We start from the raw sequence: 27,723 nt of genomic DNA on the forward strand, positions 1-27,723 counted from the left end.
AGGTCTGGAAAATACAAGAGACAGAGCTGATGATAAAGGTACTTGACAAAGACACTGGATTGAGAACCATCTGTGATTGCACAGCCACGTTACAGCTCCTGTCTGTGAGGTTGGAATGTACATTTTCTGTGTCATTTAATGTTGTTTTTCACTATGTGAACACGATTTGTAATCCTGTGGGGACTATCACAATATAAACATTAAATACAAATTCTTTTAACTCAAAGAATATTGTATGCATAAAGTAGTAGAGCACAGTATTTGCTGAATATTAAAGACTTTCTCAAATCTGAGCTAGGAGGTGAGCTAGAAGAGCAACGTGAGAGCAGTCTGAAAATGATTTTGCCTGCAGAGATGCTCTTTGCATTTCTAAGTGCATTACTGTCACAAGGAATCCGCAAACCGGACTAAAACATTCAGACCTTTAATAATTGCACACACCTCCACCTTTAGGAAAACCCTCCATTCTACTACTAATGCTTCTTCACCTTCTATTGTAGAATCCAGGTTCCATCTCAGGAGATATGTATATATGTGTGCTTGCCATATTTAATGCACAACCAATGTGTCATTGGTAAAATGTATATATTGTTAATCAGCAGCAGCTCCAAAGAAAGCTGCTAAAAAGGTTGAAAGCTGCATCACCACTGGTGTCTAATGAAGCGCTTTCAGCAAGTATGTGCCAATATGAAACCACAAAGGTCAGACTTGTGCTGAGCTGTACATTATATTTGAAGCCCAGAAGAAGTGGCAGTCTGTATTAAAGTTCACAACCTGTGTGAAACGAGACTTGATTAAAATAATACAGGTTGTTAGCTCTGAGATGGTTCTTTATTTGAAAAGAACAAATCTCACCACACGTAACTGTGCAGTATAAAAAGCACTGAAATCTTCTCATGTGCATTTAAAGCAGTGCTTAGCATTGTAATGAAATGGATGGTTCAGTTATAATGTGGGGTCAGTAATGCAAGGAGCAAGAAGTATAGCGTTAAATTAAAGAAAATGAGAGATCTGACTGACTATCAGTTTAGCACTATTACTCATGATGAGAAGTAAAATGAAGTTCATGACCCCATCTACTACGCCTCTACCCTCTGCTCCTTCATGTCCTTCATCAGGAAGCACTTCCTCAAGGAGATTCATAAATCCATAGTTTTTCTCCAGTGAATTGGCACACACTTATTCTAACTCTTCTAACCACCATACTTCTATGAACAGAAAAAGAAAAGCTGCTACTCTGAGGCAAGTCACTACATCCTTGCAGTAACTTGTGAGATGTCTGGTATTTTTCTCTTAAACTAGATGGTGACATCCTTACAGTATTTCTCCATTCTGTCTATATAGTGCTGCACACATTTGCATACAGTACACGAAGAAACAAATAGTGCTCATATTAAATTATAATGACTATTATAATGCATATAACCTATTTATTACCCAGAGAAATAAGCTGGTAATGGTTTATTTCAACCTAAGAGCAACGTGATCTTTTCCAGAAAGCGACTACCATTTAACTTTTCATAAGCAAGAGTACTAACGGGATCTTTGGTAAGACACTTACGCTATAGAGAAATCCATCTTTTGCAATAATGGCTATTAAGAGCCATAAACTAATTGTAGATAATGGTCCACCATTCAGCAGCAGTAATTCAGCCACTTTATCAAGATATATGGTTTTAAGTTGACCACTTTAAGACCTCAGTATGCATGAAGAAAAGGGAATAGATTGTGAAAAGACTTGTTAAAAGTAGCAAAGATGATCCTTAGTCGCCTACAGATTATGGCACTGAAATAAGAGTCTAGATTTCAAGTGAACTTTCAATGACCTTCTATTGCAAACAAGACAGTGGTGCAAAACAACCAGCAAACCAGGAGAGACTAGGGTAGCAGAGCAGCACCAGCTGAGTGAATGGGAGGTCTGGTCCCACACTGGGCTTTTCTAAGCTGGTAAATGGGAACTGGAGTGCTCAGCACCATGCAAGACAGAGCTTGGGGAAACATGGCTTAATTGGCAGGTGTCGTCTTAAGAAGAAGAAAGGCCTAAGATATGCAAAAGGGAGATAATATGGTCAACAACAATAAAAATACATTTGAAATATATTCAATGGGTACAAGGTGGTATGACTTCCTGCAGGTAACAATTTGGAGAACGTGAAAAGGAGTTGGTGTTGAGGGTCAGAGATCTTTCACATGGAAGGTGGTGGCACCCAGCATCTCCTTGCCTCAGTTTCAGAGCTGCATGATAACAACAGGGCGTGAATTAGTCAACATGAGCCGTAGGTGGGACTGATCTGTAGTTCAGTTCATTCCTTGCTTTGCTTCCCATCCTCTGAGGACTGATTAAAAGACAAATTAGTAACTGGAACCTAGAGTAAGAAGGTTCTTTCTGATCTACTCTTAACATGAAATATTTTCCTGCTTTTCTTCCATTTTGTCAGCTATGACTGGGGTAAACCAATACCTTCACAACCTGCCTACTTTGATAATCCTGTGCTCCCATCACTTTGCAGACTTATTAAGTCTTTCCAGATGTTACAGGGTAATTTTTATAAGGCTCCAGTGACTGTCTCCTCACTGCTTCACAGACATCTCAGATATTACCTCCAACCAGTCTGGTGACTTTCCTTTACTCCACAAAAACATGTTTCAAAATAAAAAGAAATTTATTTTTCTTTACATGTTCAGTGGACTTTTTTCAGTCATGTAGATAGAAATTGGACAGCTATCTTTTTTGGTTGTTTTTTTTCCCTTCTTTTTCTTCCTGATAGAGCTGTGGGAAACACAGTCTGATCAGAAGGTTAAAAGGAGAGAAAGATAAAATACTGGGATCTAGTTAGTAGTCTCAAAAGGCAAAATGAGAGTGACCCACTGACCCACTCTGGTATGCTAACAGTTATGTAACTAGTAAGTAAATATTTAGTAAGAAGATTGATATCAATATTTAATTAATGCAAAGATATCAGGCCCCAAGTAGAAAACATTGAGGCTCCCTGAAAGGTAGATTATCTATTAAAGATGTAGTATCTGTGTGTTTGACATGGAGTATACATCCCTGGCAAGGATGTGGAAGAGGAGATGTGAGACAAAGTGGGCTCTTCTCTCTTTTGACATATGGTATGTAGGGCACTGGCTGGGCTTATTTCGTGCTGTGCATGCCTTAGTAATGCATAGAGAGATGCTATAGAAGTATTTGAGCAGTGAGGGAAGCATAAATTGCACTACAGAAAAATATATTAACAGCAGAAAATCATAAAAAACACTAGTTTGGCCCAGGCAATTTACTTCTGAAACAAGTGGCATAAAACAACATTACAGAGGGAAGGTAATATTTATTAAGGTTTTCAAGATGAAAAGGATTGATGAAGAATGCCAGTCTATAGCTCTGAGATGCTACCTGTGCCTTCCTTTTTTCTATGACTGTGAATTTAGAACTGCATAGGAGCCGCCATAGACATTTCTGTATTGCAGATATTTTTTGAGAATTGTGAATGGGGTTTTTGTTGTTTGTTTGTTTGGTTGGTTTTTATTTTTAATCAGGGAAAAATGAAGTCATTTAACAAGGGACTTTTCTGACAATTCTCTTTGCAGCTCATGCCATCTGAAGTACTTTTTTCCTCAGGCAAGTCCTTCATCCTCCAGGCTCTCATCATTAAATCCCTTAGTCTTTGTTATGGCAGCACCTGACAAACCCTGCCAGACATTCTCCTTACCTTCTACCCTTGAAAGTAACACCTGACCTCTCTCTCGGGTATCAGCAGTGCTCCAGTGAGGTTACACTCCCTTTTTCAATAAGACCCACCTCACCCATTATGGAAACACAACTCTCTGTAATAAAACACAGTGCATGGTGCACAGTGATGCAGCACAATGACAGGGACATGAATCAAATGTCTGAGAGATGAATAAAAACAATGTAAGTTTAAATAGGAGAATATGATTATTGAAGATGGAATTAGGTTTGGACACATGATAAGGCTCCATCCATCTGTGAAAAATGCCAGAAGACTTTTTAATGAGATTTTCAGTTATAAATGTTGAGACACCATCAGTCCTGAGGTGATAAGATTAGAGCTTGATTGTGTGTAGCTATGAGAATGAAAATGTATATAGAGAACTGACCTACTGTGGAAAAGCAATTAGGGAGTACAGGGGGACTAATCGGAAAATAAAACAGCTATTCAATGTATCCCATGGCAAAAAAGAAATCAGATACACTCTGTTATAATTTAACAGACACTTGTAGATAACATTGTGGTTATGGGTGACTTGAGGCACAAAATGATATAAAAGAAGAAATTAACGCTCTAATAAATTAATGTTGCTTGAACCAATATGCTGTGAGGCATAATGTATTGCAAAGGACGGCACAGTTAAGGAATGGGAAGGGAATTACTTCTGGGATCTAATGTCCAGATGCTATGATCCGAAAATCAAGCCCAACTTTGACATTTGACTTTGACAAATTGGTTTAGAAGAATTGAACTGGAAATGGACTAATTGTACATAAGAAAAGACCTATGAGGGTCAAAATTAGAACCATAAAAGTACACACCTGTAAGGTCTTCATATGCCTCATAAAAGGAAGGTTATGAGGATGGAGGACCTTCATCTCCACTGGGACTGGCAGCCTTGGTCCCAAGGGTAGGTTTGCACAGATTGGCACTGCTACCATTTCCATGGTGCCAGTGGGCCCTACCCACCACCAAGCACAGGCCAGTGGTGCTGCCCCCACCCTCTCCTGTGCCCTGCCAAAAGTAAAGGAAATGGGACTGACCATGTGGATGCTGGATCAGGGATGTTACATTTGATTGGTGAAATAATAATGGGGTTTACTTATCGCTACCTGCCAAAGACCCTTTTTACAGACCATGACCCTAATATCTGTGCCTCAGAGCTATGCACTCCTGGCACTGGTTGTCTGTAGCCGACCCATCTGTTACTTCCGTCTGCTCTTCTTTTTCTTTCAAGTTTACAAGTTATCTTCTAAAATATAATTCAGATCCCATTGCACTATTTTTGTCTTTCCTTTAAGCAGCCTATTTAGTGTGGAAAACTGAAGATTTAGTGCTAATTGCTTGTTAGCTTCCAGGCAAATCAATTTCCCCTAAATGAAAGAAAGAGAATTTTCTTAACTTTAAATACTTGTCTCTCTTTCCTGAACTTCATCCTCAATGGATTCACTTTATAGATTTTTTTTTCCCACTAATTAATTCCATTGCCATTTATTTTCCCTCAAAGAGCCCTGTGGCTGGTTATCACAGAAGTAAACAGAGTGCAATGAAGTACATTTCTAAGGAATTTAGGTTTAGTGATTCTATGGACAACAACCTTCACAACTGCCTTTTGAGAGCAATCCCTACTCCAATCAGAAAGCAAAGTTTTGCTCAGGTGCTTGCTGTAGTTCCATGTCATGTTTTAAACAGGTACCCACAACGCTGCTCTCTTGTCAGGAGACAAGATTCAATATGTTCTTTTCAAGTGTTAATGATGATCAAATATATGGTAATAAGTACAATACTCCCAGGAGTAGTAAAGTAGCTGAAGTAAAATATTTGTACTCAACCTAATGACATCCTGACAGTATGTGCTTATTCATGTGTGCAATGTAAAGAAAAGATTTGCCAATCTTTAATGTGCAGAGTACTGAGTATTAAAAAGAAGCAAATTACGTAAGTATTGCATAAAACAGGAAATGTGCAATCTATAGCTTCTGATCTGGATGCAAACTTCTTGAAGATCTCTCTACACACAATCATTTGTTCCTCAGATGAGTTTAGCACCCAACTGAATGACAAATCAGGCCCAATGGGCTGCCCTGGATGCATTTGCTCCCATCAGCAACTTGTGCTCTGCACTGGAAGATTTAGCCATGGTTGGGTAAATCCCAGTGACTCCAGTGGAAATTTGAAGGGACCTTATCTGTACAAACCTTACCACCAGAGCAGAGACTTAGTGGAGCAACACATTAAAACAGACATTACTTGGGAGTAAATCTCACCCCCACCCAAGAACATGCCACAGGGAGGGTGTAACACCTGCATAGGGTGTTACATTGGGCATCCCAAGGTGTATCAACAGGGGTGGCAGATTTGTCCTCTTAAATTCCTGCTGTTTGGCTAAAAGTTAGGCATGTTGTCGGAGTGTACTCCAGCAAGGAAAGAGAAACAGGCAGGCAGAGGTGAATCTCTCTATCCTAAACCACAAATGAACCCACCAAAGTGTCTCTTTGTTGGAGCTGCCTACCAACAAACGTAATTGGGATTAAAACGTGCTTGTTGCAAGATGCTAAATAAAACCAACCATTTAATAATACCAATCCATTTTAGTATAATAAAATACATCAGCTATGGGATATTTTATGAAAATGTTTAATTCAACTGTTTCTTTGGAATGTAGTAGTCATAGTTTGGAAATTTAAGTTACAGTTCAGTTCTATGTGTTTTTTTTATGCTACTCAGTGTCTGAGAATACAAATGTCATTTAAAGTTAAGGCTTCGCTGTTCATTTTGAAACAACAATTTACAAGTGTCATATTGTCATAGAAAATAAAAATTTCTGTAAAAAAAATTTGCACAAAGTTTTATGATGGTACAAAACATGAAGCAATAATATACCAGTAAAATGAAATCATTTTACTACTGAAGATTTTTATAGTTTTTCAATAAAGAAAAAAATATGTTATTTTACACTTTAAAAATTATGAAACAATCTAAAACAATATAAACTGAACATTTCGTAACACTGCCTTTACAAATTAATAACTTTATAAACATATAATTTTTTTAAATATATTTATCAGTGCAAGATACTTTTCAATGTAAAGTTGCAGTATCATTTTTCCTTTATTGAAGGGCAACTTTCATTCTATTACCTTCAGAGAAATCAAATCTTCAGTGCTAGATCCTCATTATCATAGTAAGGTCTGAAGAACACAAAGGAGATATATTTCTTTTTATGTTCATTATTATCAGTACGTTAAAAGAAGGAAAAAACCCACCAACTACCAGCTTTTCTGTTCAAATAGATTAAGACCCAGAGCTGGTCCAGAATCCATTGAAATCAGTGGGAATATTTCAAAAGGTTTTGGGTTTGGGCTCCCCAATGGGATTTTCTCTTCAAGGCAATATAAGGGTATAACTCTTAGTCAAGTTAGTGGACTAGAAGTTTTTTCAACTAAGGAGAGCAGGCCCTTAACTCCTGACTCACACAGTGGTGGTGTGCTGAAAATAGTTTTGAAAAATCCTTATTTCTTTGGGTTAATTAACTAGCTGCTGCAATACCATTATGGACAAATTACAGTGTTAGAAATCAATGAAAATTCTACCTTTTTTGAGTTTGTCACTTGGGACATCTCATAGACTAATTCTTAGACAAAACTTTCAGGCCCTAGGTGCACTGTCTCACCTGCTGGAGGACCCAAGATTGAGAGGTTGGGGAGGTAACTCTTTCATGAATATAAGGTTTGATGACCTGAAGTGGGTATTTGGATTTTCCTGATAGTCATTGCCTTTAGGACTCCTCTGAAGTAGCAACTGTCCACTTTTTTTTCTACTGGATTTTCTTTTAAAATATTTTCAACTTCAAACCTCAATTTTTACCTCCTGTCTCCCTCTCTTTTCTTAAGTTTCTGGGTTACTGGTGGATTTTCTACATATTTCTCTTTTTTATAGCTCATATTGGTGAAATTATATGCCTCAAAACATTTAGTTGATAAATAATAAGGGTGGATTCTGTTGCTCCATGTAATTCAAGGCTGAATTAGCCCTTTTTTAATCCTAATCCTGGAGAGGATATTTCATTGTTCTTCTACAAAAGCAATTTTGGAAAAGACTAACTCAGAAAGTCCCAATCACTTCCCTGACTCTACTCGGGAAATTCAATGACGAAAAACATGTATCCAGCACTTTGGCAGGATGTTCCTTTACTCGTGTTTGCACTGGTTTTATCTGCTGGTTGGTAGATACCCAGGGGAAGGTGGAAGCTGCCTCCCCAGTTATGGCTGTGCTGTGTGCAGGTCACTGCAGAAAACCCTGGGGCTCCCCTTACACCTGTAGGAGGGGAGAGACCCCCCTGCTCCCTTGTCCTTATGGACCCCTGTGGGAAACGCTCTTGATTCATTTTACCCTGTTGGACCAGCTGCACAGGCTGCTGAATATTATTTGTCCAATAATATTTGCCCTAAAATATTTAAAAAATTGCCACATAATTGTCAAACACATTTTTTCTGACAGCTTATAGTACTCAGTTCACTGAATTGGTCACTGTCTACACTTCTGGTCAAACAGAAACCACCTGGTATGAAATGCCAATTGGGTATAACATGATGGTAAGAACATACCTTACATACACTGTGGGATTTCATTCTGCCCTCAGTACCCACACTAAGCCCAATTAGCATTGATTAGCATGAAAATACACGTACACTGAGAGAACAGAACTCTGAGTTCAGGTAGGGGCAGGAGGAGGAAAGTTTCTCATTTTAAAGGCAATCTTCTCAGTAAGGGAAGCATTTTCCCCAGTGTAATTAACAGGCAAGCTGTTCAGGATAAAAGACATGTTTCATGATATCAGGAAAAAAGATACTGTCACTTTATGCTGTTAAGAAGAAACCCAAAGTTCGACTTTGGAGGATAAAGTTAAGAATTTTCCCTTATTTTTTAACAAAAACTCTAGTAAAATCCTTTGCCATTACCAGCAAGTTAAAGCTGAAGTTTTCTTTCCTTGGCAATGGCAAATGCTTATGCAACCTACTCAGAGAGACAAAGAGAGAGAGAAAGAGAAGAGAAAGGGAGAGAAATTTTACATTTGAAAATACATTCTATATGAAAGAACAATAAAAGGGGATATTGCAGCTTTATACAAAAGGGTCAAGAGACATGAAGTTGAAATACAGAAAGCAGAACAATCGAGCCAGGTTGTCAAATCTGATTAGCCCTTGCCTTGTTGAGGCTATTTTCTTACTCTAAAATATACTTTTCTTTTAGTCAGTGAGCCATCAGAATATGATTAAAGACAAGGGCATAACTGCAGAGAAGCTGTAGTTAATGTTAACACAATGAGAAGCAGTACAAACAAAAAGGCACTTGAGAGGACATACACTAGCCAGTGCCAAGGACTTTTTTTGTTTCATTTTTAGGCAGTACACTTGGTTACCAGTTGTGTCTGATGATGGCACATACTCTTTTATGGAGTTCACAAGCACAAAATTTAGTACAACACTGAAAAACATCAATAAAATTTGACTGTATTGCTTCGTAAACAGAGCTGACACACTATATCGGTACTGATGCAGCAGTACTTTCAAAAACATCCTAACCCTTCTTTGCCTATGCACAACACGAGCAATTATACACAAATACAGGTGCAGAAGTCCACTAAATTGCTGTTACTCCAATATTTTCTGGGCACTGAGCTACAGACAGCATGTCCATCCAAAGGACCCCACTGAATACATTTTGTGACAGCATCTTGGATTTTGCACAGTAAAAACAAAATTATCCATTAACGGAAAACAAAAGAGAGGGAGAGAAAGAAAGACAAAATGAACTATAAGTCAATCATACTTGGTCTCAACACCAGCATTCGATTATTTCAAATAAAACCAACAGAAAAAGCAGACTGTACATGATTCAGGTTGTTAACACAGATTGTTGTCCATGTTCATCGGTTACACACTCACTGAAGCTCCTGAGAAAAGCTTGGCTCAGTGTCATCAATGCACTTTTCAGCCTGTACAGTAAAAGATCAACAGTTCCCCAGCATGACCGAGCTATGTCCTTCTATCCCGATTCAGATTCTCTGAAACTTCTCCAGTCGCTTTACACCTTCATGCTTCCGAGTATGAATTCTGTGTGTTTAGTTTATCTTTTTTCAGTTTTACACCATCGACCAGTTCAAAATTATAATTCTCCAGTGCAGACAAGTTCCTCTCTGACATCCCATTGTGCCAACAGGCACAGTACAGAACAACTCCACAGATGGCTCCTAAAAGCACCCCGAGTGCACTCATGGCTATGATAGTAATAAGGATTGGATCTAGGGTCTTCAGGACATTGCCTGGTTTCCTGGAGATGTCATCATAGTCCTCACCCGTACGGTATGGAGGTGTAAACCCTGAAATGGAGTGAAGAATTGCAAAATTTTCAGAACCAATCCTAGTTAAAACTTTGGAAATTTTGAGAAAGAACACTTTTTTTTTGACATAATGAGTTTCTACATAATTTTAAAACCTAGCTTCTTGGAGGTAGTAAAAAATAGTTGAAAACTATAGTGTGACCCAAATAGTTGTTGATTTTTTCCAAACCGTTCTCCAGTCTTTGAATCTGCTGCCTATTAGTAGAGGTCTGATTCTGCCTTGGATTAAATGGGAGTCTTAGGAGCAAATAACCAGGCCTTTTGATTATATTTTACCAGGTTGCAGTATTTAGCTCAAAAATGTTAATCAAATCTTATTCAGCTCAGTGTGAGAGTTTATAGCCTAAGACAGTGGTTGGGAATGTCCTTTGCATCCTTTCCGCTTCAATGACTTTAGGATTGGATCTTGAAGTAGAAATAGTGGCAGCACTGACACAGAAGAGCACTCTGCCCCCTTGTGTAAAATATTCACTGGGTATCATAATGTTTTCCCTCAACCCTTTCAGTTTATGAAAATGATCCAATAGCAGTTGTTGCAGGAAAAGCCCCAAAGTCTTTTTGGACAAACCCTCTTTCACTGAAACCAATTACAGCAATCCCACTGACTGTGACAGAAAAAAATTAAGCTCATTGCCTGAAAAATGTAAATATATTTTATTATTGGGACAATATGACAATTATGATTCATTTAATGATCCATTTACAGCTATCATCATCGAAAATGATAATGCTTTGCTAGACTGGTCATAAAATGACATTTTCAGCCAGGTCTGTGAAACAATTAACCTGAAGAGTTTTGAGCCCAATTACCGAGGCATGGTGTGAGTCATAAATTGTAAGATATAATGACAGTGCTTTCTACATGAGTGGACAAGCCTTCTAGATAACCAAATATTGAGGAGCTAAAAAGTGCATGCATATATATGTATATAATGTAACAAATTCTGTGTAAAAAATGTGAAGTTTTGAAATAGGTAAAAATAATAAAAAGTCCATAAGATTATGACATAGAAGAATAAAACTATTACTTCCTTTAAATAAATGTAAGCCTTCTTAGTGTCTGATCCAAATAAATCAAAACACCTTAATACAATATGCATTTAGAGAGCAAATCTATAAATAAATGAACAGAATGTACGAATTCACACTAAAATACACATTAAAATTAATTCCCTTTAAAAAAATAACACAATTTTTACCTGTTTGATTAATATCTGGCTCTTCTTCTTCATCTATTTCATTCTCCACATCAGTTGATTCTAATGAAGCAAAAGAATTGACATTGATTATTAGGGTTACAAACACTGATTGACTACCATGCTGGCAATAATGGTATAGCAGATTTTCCTGTGTCAGAGCATCATTATGGCGGCTTGACAGAACTGCTCATTATAATGGGCTCTGAAAATTAATGGAGGAAAAAAGAAAGATTAAAAAACTCCTCTCCGCCCAGTCTTGGCACAGTTTTAGTTATCAGCAGGGGTTTTCCATGCCTGGAAAAGAGAAATCAGTGTGATGAATTAGCATCTCATTCACTGTATTTACAATTTTGGAGCCCAATTCCATAACACTTCATCAGCATAGGCATAGTTAATCACAAGAATAGTTTCACTGACTGCAGCGAGACCACTTGTGTTTGGGTTTCAGGCTGAGCTTTTGGATTTAGGTCCCTCAGGCCAGAAATCTTTGCTCAACATTTTGTCTGAAAAACCAAAACATGTGAAGGTAGGAGAGGAGTCAATTTTCTTTCTCATACTGGAGCCAGGTAAGTACAGTCACTGCGGTCCCAGCACCCTCCTTGGCACTGCAGGAGGACCAAGCAGTGTGTCCTGCCTCTCTTTCCTGCTAACTGTCACTCTGGTGGCATTTGATGAACCCCAGTGTTTGGACTGTGTGACAAAAAGAGATTGTACAGTTTTCTTATCCTGCAGTGAAATTACCAGATAGCTGAAGGCTGTCACGTTACCCTTAAATGTATTTTAGCTACAAAAGGTGAGGAGCACCCTCTATTACTGCTCTCAGTCATGTTGCCAACTCACACGGCATAAGTTTATCTTCCTAAATCTAATAATTTCTATTCCCTCTTTTACATAAAAGTAATTGCTTCATCTCCACTGCGAAGGACAGCATTCAGTGCTTGTGTTTATTTGGGGCTACTGCTGCCAAATTACGTGCAGTATGCAATGTGCATATGATCAGCAGTGACTGGAATAACCCAAGACTGGCCAGAAATAAAAGGACTCAAAGAGCATCTCAGGAATAGCCTGGCTCAGATGTGAGAAAGGCCATGTCCTAATATTACTTTGTGTCCTGCATGTCTGGGAGCTGACGACTACAGCAAATGAGCCACAGCAAACTCAGAATGACAGGACAGCAGAGGACAGAGCAGGGGCCATTTCACTCTGTCTACTTATCCTGTAAGGGCTTCATATGCTCCCTTAAAAAAGAATTTAAGTAGGCTTGGTAGTAAGTGACCTAAAAAGGGTGAAGAAATTAAACTGGATTTTGAACATTAGTTAAAACAGGGAAGAGCATTAGGAAAAGTAGAGAAATTTAAAGAGGGCATCAATATGAAATACAGGGAGAGATGTGAGAATGTGAACATGCTGTGACCCATGTCAGTAGGATGCCGGTTCTGATCCAAAACACTGCCATTCCGAGGTGAAAGCAGTGGCACTTACTATGAATAAAGCTATGGGCTGAATCAGAATGTTTTAAGTGGAAAACTTCCCATATAGCTATAATTATCTATCTCTTTCTCAGAGAAAAAAGCAGCTATCAAAACAAAATAAATAATGTTTTGGATGAGAATGCTCTATGTTCTTGTTTTTTACACTTACTTCGGCAATCCTCTTGTGCTACGTGATTGTCAATTTTAATATCATCCACAGCAATTCCTCCAGTTCCTTTTCCAATTTCTCCCTCAATAACCACCTGGCAAAACAAGATAATATTAACATTGTTTTCATGTTAGCACACAATTGCAGCTTTCAGGATTTCTTAATTAGTTGTTAACACATATCTTCACCTGCCATGATGTCACATCTACGTGTACTTTGTTTGCGGCCTGAAAATATGCATTGCCTGCCTTTATGAACTTATACACGCAAATGTAAATTTATATACTGTCATAACTTTATTACAGACTTCTACATCAGCAAAACTGTGGCAAAGAGGCAGCTTTGTGACTGATGATAAACGATTTCCAAAGTATTTATTTGGCCTTCGATAACAAATTGCTTGCATCACTGTAATCTGAGATACCATGAAATATTTCACTATTATTAATCACAGCAAACCACCTCATCTGTAGGTGTAATACTGTCTACACAAATCCTTCAGTGACATCTTTTGCTATGGTGTATAAAACATGACCTCAGCTCTGGTAGTTCAGCGGGGAGCAGCCAAGCTCACCTGGTAATGTTTCACAGATTTGTGAAGAAGAACACGTCCTTCCTTCCAGTAGTTTGCTTGGTGCCCACTCAGGGTCCACAGCACCTGGTCATATTCATCTGGCTTTTGGTACCGCAGTTTGATCTTCAGGGTGCCCACGTGTGCGCCGGACATGTGGTACCAGAAAGTCATGCAGTGGGCAGAGTTCTGCGAGGAAATCACGGGGCTCAGCAGTCGGGCGACTTTGCCTTTCTGGCTTTCATCAGCTTGTGAGTAAATGAAATTGCCATCTCCTACTGTGACAGAAGGACTGTGTTAGGAATAGCCACCAGCTTTAATTTTCTTTGTTAACACAAGAATCCCTGACCAGCCCTGACCATTTTGCTTTCTTTCCATGCTGATGGGTCAAGCATCACAAACGAGAGTCAGAGTGGGTTGTTTTGGGAGCTCTAGGAAAGCTCATATGCTGCAAGGAGAGTGCCACCAAGATGTTCAGAGAGCTGGAGCACCTGACCTATGAGGACAGGCTGAGAGAGTAGGGGTTGTTCAGCCTGGAGAAGAGAAGGCTCTGGGGATACTTCAGTGCTGCCTTTCAGTAAGTAAAGAGGACTTATAATAAAGATGAGGACAAACTTCTTAATAGGGCCTTTAGTGACAGGACACAGGGTAATGGACACTAAAAGAGGGTAGATTCAGACTAGACACGAGGAAGAAAAATGGTGGGTGGTGAAACACTGGCACGGGCTGTCCAGAGAGGAGTAAATGCACCATTCCTGGGAATGCTCAAGATGACGCTGGAAGGGGTTCTGACCTAGTTGAAGATGTCCCAGTTCATTGCAGGGGGCTGGGACTACATGCCCTTTAAAGGTCTTGTCCAGGACCCAAACCATTGTTATTCCATGATTTCCTCTCCCCGTCTCCTGTGCTGTTCACTGGGATGCTTTGTGCTGACAGTGAGCTGTAAGAACATGCTCACTACATGACACACACAAGGCATTTGCTTTTGCTCAGGGAAGGAGGCAAAAGCCTGTTTGGTGTGACAGCATTTGCTCCATTACTCAGCGTGCACCTCCTGAAGGCAGCCAACACTAGGCTGGCTAAAGAAAAGTCCCTGGGGCCTACTGTATGGTAATTGTGCAGAGAGCTCTTAAAAAACCTCTGTTTAAAGTAATCTGTAGTCGAGAAGGCAAGATTAGAATGGGGAAAACACTGAAGGATGAAATGGCTTTGAATAGCCATGGTCAGAGATCAGGAACTGAGATCTAAATAGTGTTCCTAAATAGAGTCACAGATGGTGTCTGACTTACGCCCTTGATTTTTCTAACAATATACTGGGCACTATGTACTTGTGAGACATTTCTTGAAAGAGGAAGATTATGACTGGTACGTTCTGAAGAGCATAATGGATTTATACATGTTGAAATCTGAACACCTAATACCCTTAACTTGGAAAATTACTTTCTTAATCACGCTGGGAGAGAAGCATGTGGGAGTGTGATTAGTTTGGTAACAGAAAATTGCTTAGCAAGATACTGACTATAGAGAAGTGGTTCTGATTTACACCAGCCAGACATCCATTCCAGTCAGCTTTTGAACAGATTCTTTGCAGGGAATTACGGTGGAAAAACATGAAGTTCATCCTGGTGTGTTTAAGAATAGACTGCATGTGCAATGCACTCACACAAAAGGATGGAGACAACATTTACTAACATTGGTATAAAGATATTTTGAAAGTAGGTAGGACAAAAGTAATAATAAGAAATACTATTGCTCAAATGCTGAAATAAGTGTACATTTCTCTGTTTATACCAATGCTTAAACAAAAGGAAATTAAAAAGAGGCAAAAGATGTTTTGGAAGGGTGGTCTTTAATCAGCATTGGTGTTTGTTTATACATGATATTCTTGAATTTCATGTGAAATAGTATATAATTGATACTTGCTGGATAGCAATGGTATAGTCCAATGAAGATGGGAAGATGAGCATTGTTACTCTGGGAAGTATAAGGACAGGGTAGTAAAAGGTGAACCAGAAACAAAGAGGAATGGGATAAACCCAGTGGGTGGAAGAAGTGGGCCTAATAAATGAGAATGGAAAATATTTCTTGTAACATGAGACAAGGATGTTTTGCTTGGATTTTTCTGTGGGCAGTTAGAGTATCCTGCCCAATATGCATGTTGAAGTATCTGGTCTTTGAAAGAATTTTACAGGGAAAGATGATATTAAATTGTCAAAAAAAATTATGCCTTCTTTTTTTCCTGTCTTACTGCAGTAACATCTTGTCCAGCTTCTTAAGCAGGAGTGGTTATATCTATATGCTCTTTCCAACTTTGCTTCTGTGCAGAGAGCAGCACAACATGTGCAAATCTCATCAAAGAATGGTAATAGGGAAATCCAGAGGGAAGAAAAAAGGAAAATAATCACAGCATTAGGATGACTGTCTCAGTTGGAAGACCTAACACAGGCCAGATTTAATCACAACATGTATAATTTGAAGTGACATACAGTGTATCCTGCTGTCTTAAAGCAATTGCTGTTGAAGATGACTTCTGTGGATTTTCTTTAGCTTTGTGCATGTGGCTGAGAGAAAGATGTGTCTGGGAGTTGCTCACTGTGGTTCTCCCAACACATAGGGTGGCCTTGCTACGTAGTGGTGACACTGAGGGTTTGTTTGGGACATCAGTGCCATCCAGACTGCTCATGGTCTGCATTCACATCTACCCCACTCATTCTGTACCTGCTGGCAGGTGAATGGCAAACCTGGCAGGTGAAGGTGTTCTTTAAGGAAAATTTTGGAAAATATTGAAAGTTAGTGCAGTAGGAGAAAAAAGGGTGGCCTGTAAGACTTACTAAAGCTCATGGGACAAATAAGTTTTTTGTGCTAGCAAGGCCCAGGGGAAACAACAAAATCTCATTTGAAGAATATAATTTCTTCATCTCTTGACTGAAGACAGGTTCAGTCTCTCAGTAATCTTTGGTGGCAAAGTGCAGATAGCTCTCATTTTCAGAATATTATTGCAGAGCTAGGTCAGGAACTCTTTCTTCATTGTCTTAATTAGAGCTTTACTTATGCATGCCTTTTAGATTTTGTCAGTCTCTGGCTAACATAGCTTTTAACCTCTTTTCAATGTCAGATCCTACTGAGCCATTTCACTTTACATCAATTTTTCCACCATTACAGCCTTCACTTCAGCTAACTGCATTTAGTTAATTTGATACCATTTATTTGTACAATGCCATTTACAGTCAAAGTATTACAAGTTTTTTTTTTTCCCTGAAACTACTGTACTTGTCTTAAGATTCAATTGAAAGTGTCTCAGGATTTAAAAAGTCCAATTTTGTCTAATTTCCTTGTCATTCTCATTAGGTAAAGGGTAGCAGAAGTGGGAAGGGGGATTCATCTCAACACATTTGATTAATCTGCACGTATGCAAGCGAGAACACTAAAGTGAGAGGCTGTGCAGGTCACACAATGCCCTCCCTTCTCCACTACCCTGCAGCATATTTATTGCCTAATTATGCAGAGCCATGAGTTAGATACTACAAAACAAACCAATCAATTTCCCAGGGTGATATTTCTGGAAAAACTGAGTGTGAGCAAAGGATGGCTATAATCTTCAACTCCTGCTGGAAAGGAGAAGAGCATGGTAATACATCAATCTGGGAAGTTTCACTTAGAATACCTTGCTGTGGTGGGTAGTCCCTCTAAATACAAACAGGAATAAAGTGAGGTTTGTGCATGACTGTATCAGTTGGTCAGTGATATTTGCAAAATATTTGTTCATTCAAATATTTTTCTACACCAGATGATGGTTATCCAAAGGCAAGTCAAGGGAATATCTTCAGTTCCTAACAATAAATAATCTTTATTCCCCAACAAAAAGTATAATTACAGTCAGCTGTAACTACCTATAATAGATTAGGTTTCCTAGAGAACCATGTATGACTTTACATACTTCAACTTTAGCTATAAGATACCTTATAATATACTTTAATTATAATTCTCTCTCCTGTCATTTTTGAAGACATACTGGTATTAAACAGAACAATCTCTTCCCATGTAAAATGGCTAAATCATGAACTCATGATTACCTGTGTGGTCTTGAATTGGCCCGGTTTTGCTGGTCAGGATTGCCCACCTTAAATCCACCTGGTTGTCGTGCTCCCAGTGGCACAAAGTCTTTTGGGATCCCCAGCCAAAGGCACAGTTGAAATTGTATAGTGGTAGTTCTGCAATGAAAGAGGGAAAAGGGGGAACAACATATGATGATTAATTTTGTACTTCAAAACAAATGTACACAATTGACCATTAATGGAACCATTCCTCCTTAAACTGTGAGAAGCCATAGCAAGGGCATCCCTCCTGGGAAACAGATGAAAACCTACTATTTTTTGTAAATGATGTGATTGTTTCCTGTCTCTTTATGACCCATATTTTGGGATTTTTTTGATTGATTCTTGTGATTTGCCCACATTAGCTGACAACCACACTGTAACATATATGACTCACAAAGAAAGATCTGGCTTACTTATCAGATATACTTTCTGGTATTTCTTTGCCCTGTAATGGTGCAACGTTTTGCAACAACTTGCAATGAGATTTGGACAAAAATTAGAAAAGACAGAAACATTAGTGGAATGTCCTTGGCAAGGAAAGAATTTCGGGTGAAATCTGCAGTACGTGGCTTCAATAAGGAACTCATTCAGCATCTTCGAGACGGTTAAGTAGGCCCACAAGATGGCAGCATTGAAATGGACAAATTGAAAGGGAAAAGGGACAAATGTGGCTGATTGCCAAATGAACTCAAAATAAGCTTCAAAACAAGCTCTGCATAAAACAAGGGAAGTCTGGCATTATGGTCAGGATGAGATCATATCTTGTCTTTAGCTCCTTTTCAATTCTGCCCAAAGGTTTAATACATAGTAGCTTATTTTCTTCAATAGAACTTGGAATTTAAATGGAAAGATTATATGAAGATAGCACATAAATCCCTTGCATTTCTCATTTTCAGAAGCAGTTTGAAATCTTTTGAGCTTTTGCTTCCTAACACACTGGTGTGAACTTTTATCTCACCTTGAGCAATGACAACTCCTAGTAGAGCAATACCCTTCCCACAGCAATGTGACCAAATCCTGGAGTCTTTTCTCAGTCATGACTCACGCCTTATTAAAGGAATAATTTAGGTTTACTTTAATGTGATGCTTTGTGCAAGTATAAACTAAGAACAAAGGACTCTGTGCTCCCATCAATATCAGCTCTGGGGGAAGAATTGTGTGTCTTGCCCATTATTAATAAGAAAAGTCATGAAAGATAATGCAACCCCTAGAATGAGTTCGTTTATTGTGGGAAAATAAGGAGAAATATGAGAAGTGTGTTGAGACCTGTGGTTGGCCTGACCTTTGAGGTGGAGCTCTTCCAGTCTGAAGAAGCAAAGACCTCCTCCATGTAGTGAGATGCCAGGGAAGACTGGGAAGGCTTTTGAACTCACAACCCAGATTTTAATGGAAATTAAACTAGAATAATCATTTTATCAAGACAGAGGAAACCTCAGGTGAGTAGGTTGAGACAGAATGGATATAAAAAGGGTTCATCTATCATTCTCTCCTTGCCCGCTGTGTCCTTGTTTGGCAGGTCCTTGCTCCCAGACATAGTTTTAACTCAACTCACTGGATTCCTGCATTGCAGCCACTGTGCCCTCTCTCCTCTGGCCCCTAGAAAACTTCATTCTGTCAGCAGAGAGGTCTGAGCCATGGCAGTTCCTGCCCCTCTCCTCTGCCTGTCAGTGCCTTTGCTGTGCTGGGGCTCTCTCTGCACCGAGCTCTAGTTCCTCACTCCTTCCTTTCATCCTCCCCATCCCTCCTGCCTCCCCCCTCTCTCCCGCTGGCCTCCAGAGGGGTCTACTCCACATTGTCACGAATGCAGCATCCTAGTTGGGAACAAATGAATTAAACAGATAATGTCTGGCACAGGAATTCAATGTGGAGAAAAGATGTTTCCTGGAGCACCCTAGCCCTTTCTAGGAAAGAGGCAGATTGTGGTGAATAATCTCTCTTTGGGCTCAAAACGTTGAAGAAGCAGAGCTCAGCCTAAGCACATGAGTGCAGAAAGGCAATCCATTATGGCTCTTTCTTCAGTATATGGTTTTTTTTTCTAGACAATGGGGCTAAGATCAAAGACATTTGCCCAAAAGGGGACATCTGAAAATCAAGGGGAGTTTTTAAAGAAATAGAATGACATTGCAATGAATTAAACGGTTTTAAGATCATGAAAAATAGCCTTTCATTGTCAAGGAGGCCTAGGGAGAGCTATATTGCATGGCTTTGACATCAGAGCCATGAGAGAGAACTGTAGAAAAGGTTTTAGAAAACGTAAAACAAAATTAATCTTATTAATCCCAGAGGATTATATTATGCAAAGCTAGTGGTAGCCTGTGTGGTATTCAAACCACAGCAAAGGAGAACAGTAGTAGATAGATCGCATTCATCTGAAGATATCATACAGCATAAATGAACACATACCACAAACAGATTGAAAGGACTAGTATTGTTCAACTCTGAATAAAAATAAATAGCAGAATACACAGGAGAAGTATGTAACTGAGTGAAGAATTCAGACAAAAAAGAATACGATATTCTGTTTTTTCCATTTCATAGCCCAAGAACTGTGAGATACTCATTGAAGTTCAATGTGGATCAAAGGGAAAAAATTCTCACATGATGTGAGCTGTACTTGCTCCCTCAAATGCTGCTAAGCCTAAACACAATTCAAAGAGAACTGGACAATGAAATGAATAAGGAAAATATCCAGAATTTAACTGTTAATTTTAAGTGCAGGAAGTGACCAAAGCCTTTCACTTTATGCTCTGAGGACAGCTCTGAACATTGAGATTAGAAGGAGAGTTTCAAAACAGAGCTAAATTTCAAAGCCCCATCTAATAAATAGTTTCTTACACTTTCATTTGAAATATATAGTCCAGGAAATTGGCAAAGAGCCTAAGTCTGATATGCTTTGGCCATGCCTGTGTTCCTTGGCTTCAGACTCAGAGACAGCATGGTGTAGCATAAAAATGAACTTGTTTTCCATGCAGAAGTTTCCACTGAAACTGAGAAGAATTTGACTGGTAACCTGCTCTCAGTTAGCTATTCCTTGCTAGGTTCCATTTGTTTTCTGAAAAGTGATTGTGTTAATATATTCCTTAGACAATCACAGCAATGGGATTGAAGGTCAAAGACAAGCCATTTCAGAGTGCTCTTATTTTATGGGCTCCTTAAACATGCCATCTCTTATTGCCTATTCTTATGTCTCTTCCAATCTTTCTCCCAGGGACTCATAAAAAGAAAGACAGACCTGCTAGCCAATTAATAAAGGACACTTGTAGCATGAGGATAGGTTCATTAAGGTTCAGTATGGACAATGGATTTGCCCCAGCAAAAGACAGACTAGTTCAACACTTCTATTAAAGGTCTCAGGGGGCTGATACAGTAGCTCACAGCAAGCTACAGGCAAGCTGTGCTCTTTGTCCTTGAACTACAGCTTGGCAGCTCTGGTGGAAGGAAGGAAACTAGGGACAAGTAGCATTTGTTGTGCTCCCTCTGCAGCACTGACCCATTCCCCTGCTAGGATAATTCTCCTGCCAATAGGTGATTGATCTCTTGGTTTGTGTGTATTGAGAGGATGAAGAAAACCAGCTATTATGTAATCAAATAGCAGCTCAGATGAGAATCTAAGAGGGAGGTGTGATGAAATCCCATATGCCTTTTTCAAGATGTAGGGTACGTGATACTGAATTAAAACAGATTTATCCTCTCAAAAAATAGCCAACAGCTGTACTTTTTGACCACATCTTGCTCACAGCTGGGACCATTACTGCACATGAACAAGAAAGTAATTTGAAAATCTAGTTGAGTGAGTTCCTTGCAAGTCCATCAATCTTTCGTGGCCCACAGACTTTGATATATTTTTATAAATACTCTAACAAAAGGCAAGAAGGAGCAAGATGGCATTAAAAGTGCTATGAAAATTCTCTTATAAGATGCTCTCGCCAAAGGGTAAATCAACATTAAAATAGGAAATTACAAACATAATTTGGACCACTTCAAAGTAGTATATGTGGTTGGATTCATATTTGCATGTCACCTTTTTATACCACTTATGCTGGCAGCACAGAATTACCTTAAACGATAGTAAATGATAACTGCTTTAATACCCCTGTACTGATGCAAAACTGCCCCATCATAAATTAGAATCAGACCTGTTTTACCTTTAACTTATTTCTTAGCACAGATTTTAATTCAAGATTTCTTAGTTATATTTTTCTGAAATAGCTGTTACATGTTCAAAAAACAAGGTACTTTGCTTCTTGGAACAGTCTGCTTTACAAGAGACTTGACTTATACACTGAGAGCACGTACTGTAAATGAACAGCTTGCTTTGTATGTAAATAGCTAGGAGACAAGCATTTCAAATAGTCCTTTAGAATTGAAAAAGATGTGTTCAAAAAGACTACACGTTAGCAAGTCTTAAGGCTGAGGCCTGAGAGGTATTTACCTTGACAGACAGATTTGTTAAAGGCATCTTTAAGTTTGAGGAGGAAAGTAGATCCTCTCTTAAAAATAAAAAATAATCCAAATCCTTAAACATTTTTAGCAGTTTGAAATCACAATAGTTTTTTATTTTCTTTCAATTCAGTCTCCTTGAAATGAACTGTAAAAGTCGCCTTGATGGAAAGCTTGTTTGTACATGGAGGCTTTCCAGCTATTTGCTCTTAACAGTTTCCACAGTGTATGAAAGCTGGTTGGAATGGGATAATCTCAGGCTTTGACACACGCAAGCATGTTAGTTTGGGATAACAAGATTAGGGATATTTGTAGGCTTGAATGCAGGCAGTAGGACAGAGATATATGGCGTTGGCACCTATTGCAAAGTACCTGTGCCATGGCAGGTGCTGCTACCGAGGGGGCTGGTTAGTCTCTGTCCCTACTCACTGTGGCATGAGCTGCTGTGGCCAGCACTGGCACCGTGTAGTTCGTGCAGGGTTACCCACTGGAGCCTGCAAACTGCATCTGATCTGGAATAGCTCTTTGGCTTGGAGTTCATAATTTACCTCATGGTGCATTAGCATCTTAAGGTAAACCACGCCTTAGAGGGAATTAAGGCCAAAACTGAAGGTTCACTCCTTGGTATGTTAAATTGATACCTTTCAGCTTGAGAATAGCTGAATGAGTGCACTTATCCTCAGGCAGCTGAGGGCCAGGGGCCCCCTGAGCAGCCCTGTAACTTCAAGGGCAGTTTAAACTACATTATTTGTAGCTGACACAGCAGACTCTCTCCCAGCTGCGTGGCCCCTCACTCCAATGTGCTCCGTCGTGCCAGTCAGGTCCAGCCATGCCCCTTCAGCAGAGGGAAATGTTTACACCACCCCCAAGCCAGGAGGGGTTTCCCCATGTTGAGGGAAATTTCTGTCTGCCCCTTTTTGGGAGTTTTTTGGCTGCTTTTCAGTGAGGGATTATGAGGCAGCTGGAAACCTTTATGTCTTAAACTGGAGATTCTGGAAACCTTATTCTTATTTATTAGCGTCTGACTGATCTCTATCTATGATCTTTCTAATGTGCTGCCATGTGGGAGCCTGGAGTTTGGGATGTGAACTCGTCCCTTATTCCCCGGAAGGAAATGGTTCCTAGCAGGACAATGCAGGGAAGTAACATTGGCATACTTTGAACAGAGCCCCAGAAACTCCTTTAAAAGAGAAAAATCTTGGCACATCACGGAGTAAGCAAAGGTGGTGCAGGAGGGAAGTAAGGAGAGAAATGAGTATATCTTAATCTCTGGCAGTAACAGCCAACCTGTTACTGGGGAGTCCCGCCCAAGCCAGGGGGATTAAACACAACTTGCAAACTCAGCTGGCACTAGAGAGGAGGGAGCGAAACTGTATTGCACAGAGGCACTTTCTAAATTTACAGTTTGCTTAAATGCTAGAAGATACTTAAAAAAAAACCCTGTAAATAAATTCTTAATTTCATCAAAATAGAAACCTAAAAGATAATTTCAGACATAAAAAACAGAGTGCTTTACTCTAAATCCGTTGCACAGAATCCTTTCTTCCTTAGCATGCTGCACCCCTTTCCAAACTGTGGGATCAGTAGCAGCCCTCCAGCCCTTCAGCAAGGCTGACTGTGGAAGAGCAGGGTGGAGAGGTGTCCCATGAGGCTGGGCTAGTTTGCTGTTGTGCTTCTCATTGCACCACAATCCCCCTCTGCTCATAAAGCAGGGTAGAGCTAGAAATAGTGTATGCTGACTAAGCCAGCTGGATGACACTGGAGACAAATTTTGAGGAGAGTAAAAGCTTGGCCTCTGCAATATCTGAATGCAGAGGCTGAGAGTGGGAACAACACCTTAGCTAAGTCAGCTCAATCTCTTAATCAGGTCGACACCATCACTGTCCTCTAGGAAACTTTTGCATTATTAGTCCCTTTCTTTCACTTGAAGCAAGAGAGGATTGTTGTCACATAGTCGAGGAAACAATGATAAACATTTACCGACCCTGTTAATAAATCATTTGCAAGACTGTGCCTGACTGTGTTTTAATGGAGGAAATGGGAGTAACTGAAAATTGACCTCTACTGTTTCACAGTTATTGTTACAAAGGATTTTAACTGGTGCTTATAGTTTTTCGAGTTTGGCTTTTCTGCCCAAATCTATCCTCTCCCCCAGTTCCAGTAAATTGTACAGAATATTAAAAAAATGGTATGCAAGCTGTGGAAGCAGCAAACTAAGGAATTTAAAAGCTGCCAGTTATTGTATTAAGTAAAAAGGACTCGCCGCAAGTGACAACTTGGTTTTCCCTTTTCAAGTTCACGGTAGCAGTTTATTTTGAGAAAACTTGCTAGAAAACAATATTGTAAAACTGCCAGCTCCCTGGTGGAGAAAACTGGCAAACTTTACTTGTCTTAGTTTTGTAAAACCATGGATATAAATAGTGAGTGGGCCTGTGTGGCTCTGTTTTTGTTTTCCCAGAGTTTGCAAACACACTTTGTGTCACTGACATGCCACATTTAAGGAGTGCACTGTGTGATTAAGTTAGTTTAATTTTGTCAGCATTTGGCATTTGCTGATGCAGAAAGAAATCTTGTTCTCTGCTGTGTCTACATGTGGATGAAAGGAATAAAATATTTACTGTACAGAGCTAAGAGACCAGATGCTTCTTTACTTCAGAGACTTTTAAGGAATGGGAAGTCAGGAAGTGCTGCAATTCATTATTTTGTCTCTGGCATGAAATTTGGGTATGGAATTTATTGCGGTTTTAATAAGAAAAAAGAATTCTTTTTTACCTGGTTGTAATGTATTGTCAATTACTGTTGGCTTCTCTGTATTCAGCACTGTAGTCCCACCTGGAAAAGAAATTATGCGTATCATGATACATGGGACACAACAAAGGACACAGCAGTCATTAGGAATATCCTATATATAAACCTGAAATATTGCCATCTTTATTAGACATGTAGGTAACTGAGTATGTGAGCTTAGGCATGAAAATATGACATCAAAGGTCTGGTTTCTTTTATCAAAAAGGAACACAAGGACTCTTCATTAAATAAACCTCTATATCTTTGGAGTTGTTGCAAACACCAACTAAGTAATCCTCACCATGTCCCTGTGGCTGTCCTGGGTTTACAGACACAGATTTGCTCCAAATGACATGGGGAGTCAGCGACTGATGTTTATGGTACCTCCTAGGAGTCATTACTGTGTGCATTTACTCATTACATGTTGTTTCTCATATCAGGGATGTGAGGTCCTCCAGCCTCTGCCATACTGGTTCCTCACCAGTTGTTTCATATGTTGTTTCACAGCTGTGTTGTGAGACCAGCTCACAAGAGAAGTACATGGGAATTGCCTGACTTTAGGATCTAACCTAAGGCAGGTCTCAAAGTGAAGGAGGAATTAAAGACCTCCCCTTTGTCCTTTTCTTCAAGCAGATAAACAAGAGGTGAGTGGGGTCATGGACCTCTCCTAAACTCACTAATTGTTATTTTTAAAATACTTGACTTTTTAAAGCAAGCCTCAAATTATTGATAAAGGAAACAAAAAGGAAATTAGCACAATTATAAATGCACAGTGGGGTGCTGATTACCAGTCAATGGCTCCTCTTTTCTCCAGCAAGCAAGTGCTTAAAGCATTATAGAAAGGATGACTATGATGACTTCCAATGAGAATGAATGCCCAAGCTGTATCAGCTTTATGTTTGTGAGAATAATCTGATGGGAAATGCTATAAGCCACGCAAATAGAGTAGCTCTGTATGGGGTCCAAATAGAGCAGGAAGGAATCTGGCCTCCAGCACAATTACAGTTAATTGCAAGGGAGGCTTCATTGTGGTACTCACATATGTGCAAGTGCTGTCACGAAAGCAACTCTAACAGTCATACCCACGAGAACGCGGGTGCCACACTCGCATTGGGAAAGGATAAAAGAGGGTAATGCACTGATGAAATCCCCTCTGCACTGCCCTGAGATCCTTAACCGGCCACAAGACTTACATACTTGCCTTCAATGATTTTGGCAGAAGAAAGGCAAGTTTACAGTTAATTTATTGGTAAAATCAGTTCTGTGCATTTTAGTGTTTTAAGTAACTTCAAAGGTACAATGAAGTGTTTCTCCAGTGTCCAGAACAACTGGGCACCACTGCCTGGGGTTTCTAGGTATTGTAATAATACATTATACCAAATACCAAATGGTATTTGGTACATGGTATTTATCCTCAGACAACTGCAAGAGAAGTGTAGGGAACAGAACAAAGGTCTCTATGTAACCTTCGTCGACCTCACCAAGGCTTTCGATACTGTGAGCAGAAAAGGTCTGTGGCAGATTTTGGAACGTTTAGGTTATCCCCCTAAATTCCTTAAAATGATCATCTCACTCCATGAGGATCAGCACGGACAAGTCAGATATGGCAATGCACTTTCTGAGCCCTTTCTAATAAAGAACGGTGTGAAACAAGGCTGCGTTCTTGCTCCAACCCTATTCACACTCTTTTTCAGCATGATGCTCCAAAGGGCCACGGCAGACCTTGATGATCAGCACGGTATCTACATTTGATATCGTACTGATGGAAGTCTATTCAATCTAAGGCAACTGAAGGTCCACACCAAGACCTTAAACCATCTTGTCCGGGAGCTGCTGTGCCTTTTGCAATTGGATATGTCTATCTCGTATTGGCCTCATAAGTCACCAGCATGCCTGTAAAAAACGTGGATAGAGCCTTCCTAAATCTTCGTTCGCGAAGCCTAGCCATGAATAATAAATTATACTAAAGTGTCTGCACCTTTGTAGAAGGGCAATGTAGTAATTTTCAATATTAGTACTGAAACAGGTTCAGTTCCCCAAAAGAACTGGTGCTCAGAAAGGCCAGTGGCTGTTCCCTCGTCTGAGAGATTATAAACTGCTCCATAAGCTCAACCTGCAAAAACTGCCATAAGGTTTTTCTTCTGCTCAGTGAGCTTTCCCTAAGAGACATGTTGGACGCATTCCTGAGCTCCCTGAAGTGCAGAGACTATGAGTGAACATGGAAAGTGCTTGAATAGATCTCTCTCTGACCCCTCATACAGCCTCCATCTATGTAAAATATGTCTCTACCTATTGGGCTTTCCCAGACCGTGTAAGGCTTTGCAGGAAAGCTCCAGTGTTTCCTGACCTGGGTCTTTCTTTTCTAAAAGATTAATAAATTACCATGTTTAAACACCGAAAGATTTCTGAGTTACCTTAAACACAATACAGAGTGTTTTGTCAGACTCCCCACATGGTTGTTTTCAAAGGGAATAAGATTCATCTGGGGCATGGATTTGAAAAGCAGTGACAGTGACCATGCACTGTCTTTTCCACTCAAGACTTCTTTTTTCAATTTATGATTTGCAACATGCAATTACAGGAGACACTGGCAAAACTCAGAAAGGGTTTGATGCTGAAACTGTACTCTCATTAGTATCTGCTGCCTGATGTTCTACTTGGCTCTGTCCAAAAAGCCAATCTCTTACCTAAGCTTTCTCAATGTCCTCTGGGACAGCTATTGCCAGATTTTAATACTATTTTATATCATTGATATAAGAAGCAATAAACATTTATTAGATAAGCCCATCAGGGAGCAGTGATGAAATAACTCGTGTTGCTGCATCTAAAAATAAACTCAATTAATGTAGATGTA

General features: G+C 39.5%; 1 protein-coding gene across 4 annotated transcripts in view; it reads right to left on the minus strand.

Moving 5' to 3' along the window:
• Window positions 1-6,352: 6,352 nt before the first annotated feature.
• Window positions 6,353-27,723, minus strand: part of NRP1 (neuropilin 1) — a 112,905-nt gene continuing 91,534 nt past the window's right edge. For 2 of the 4 annotated variants that reach the window (XM_051802327.1, XM_051802326.1), the window contains exons 12-17: window positions 24,855-24,914; window positions 17,619-17,756; window positions 13,549-13,820; window positions 12,975-13,068; window positions 11,334-11,393; window positions 6,353-10,113 (exon numbers count right to left, since the gene is read on the minus strand). In XM_051802327.1, the coding sequence (XP_051658287.1) occupies window positions 9,827-10,113; window positions 11,334-11,393; window positions 12,975-13,068; window positions 13,549-13,820; window positions 17,619-17,756; window positions 24,855-24,914 (911 nt within the window). In that variant the 3' untranslated portion in view covers window positions 6,353-9,826. Of the gene's footprint in view, window positions 10,114-11,333; window positions 11,394-12,974; window positions 13,069-13,548; window positions 13,824-17,618; window positions 17,757-24,854; window positions 24,915-27,723 lie in introns of all 4 variants that reach the window. The other 2 variants (XM_051802328.1, XM_051802325.1) reach the window with 1 other exon arrangement.

This window comes from Manacus candei, unplaced genomic scaffold (assembly GCF_025592945.1).
Source record: "Manacus candei isolate 608988 ecotype Guabito, Panama unplaced genomic scaffold, ASM2559294v1 h1tg000056l, whole genome shotgun sequence".
Taxonomy (NCBI): Eukaryota; Metazoa; Chordata; class Aves; order Passeriformes; family Pipridae; genus Manacus; species Manacus candei.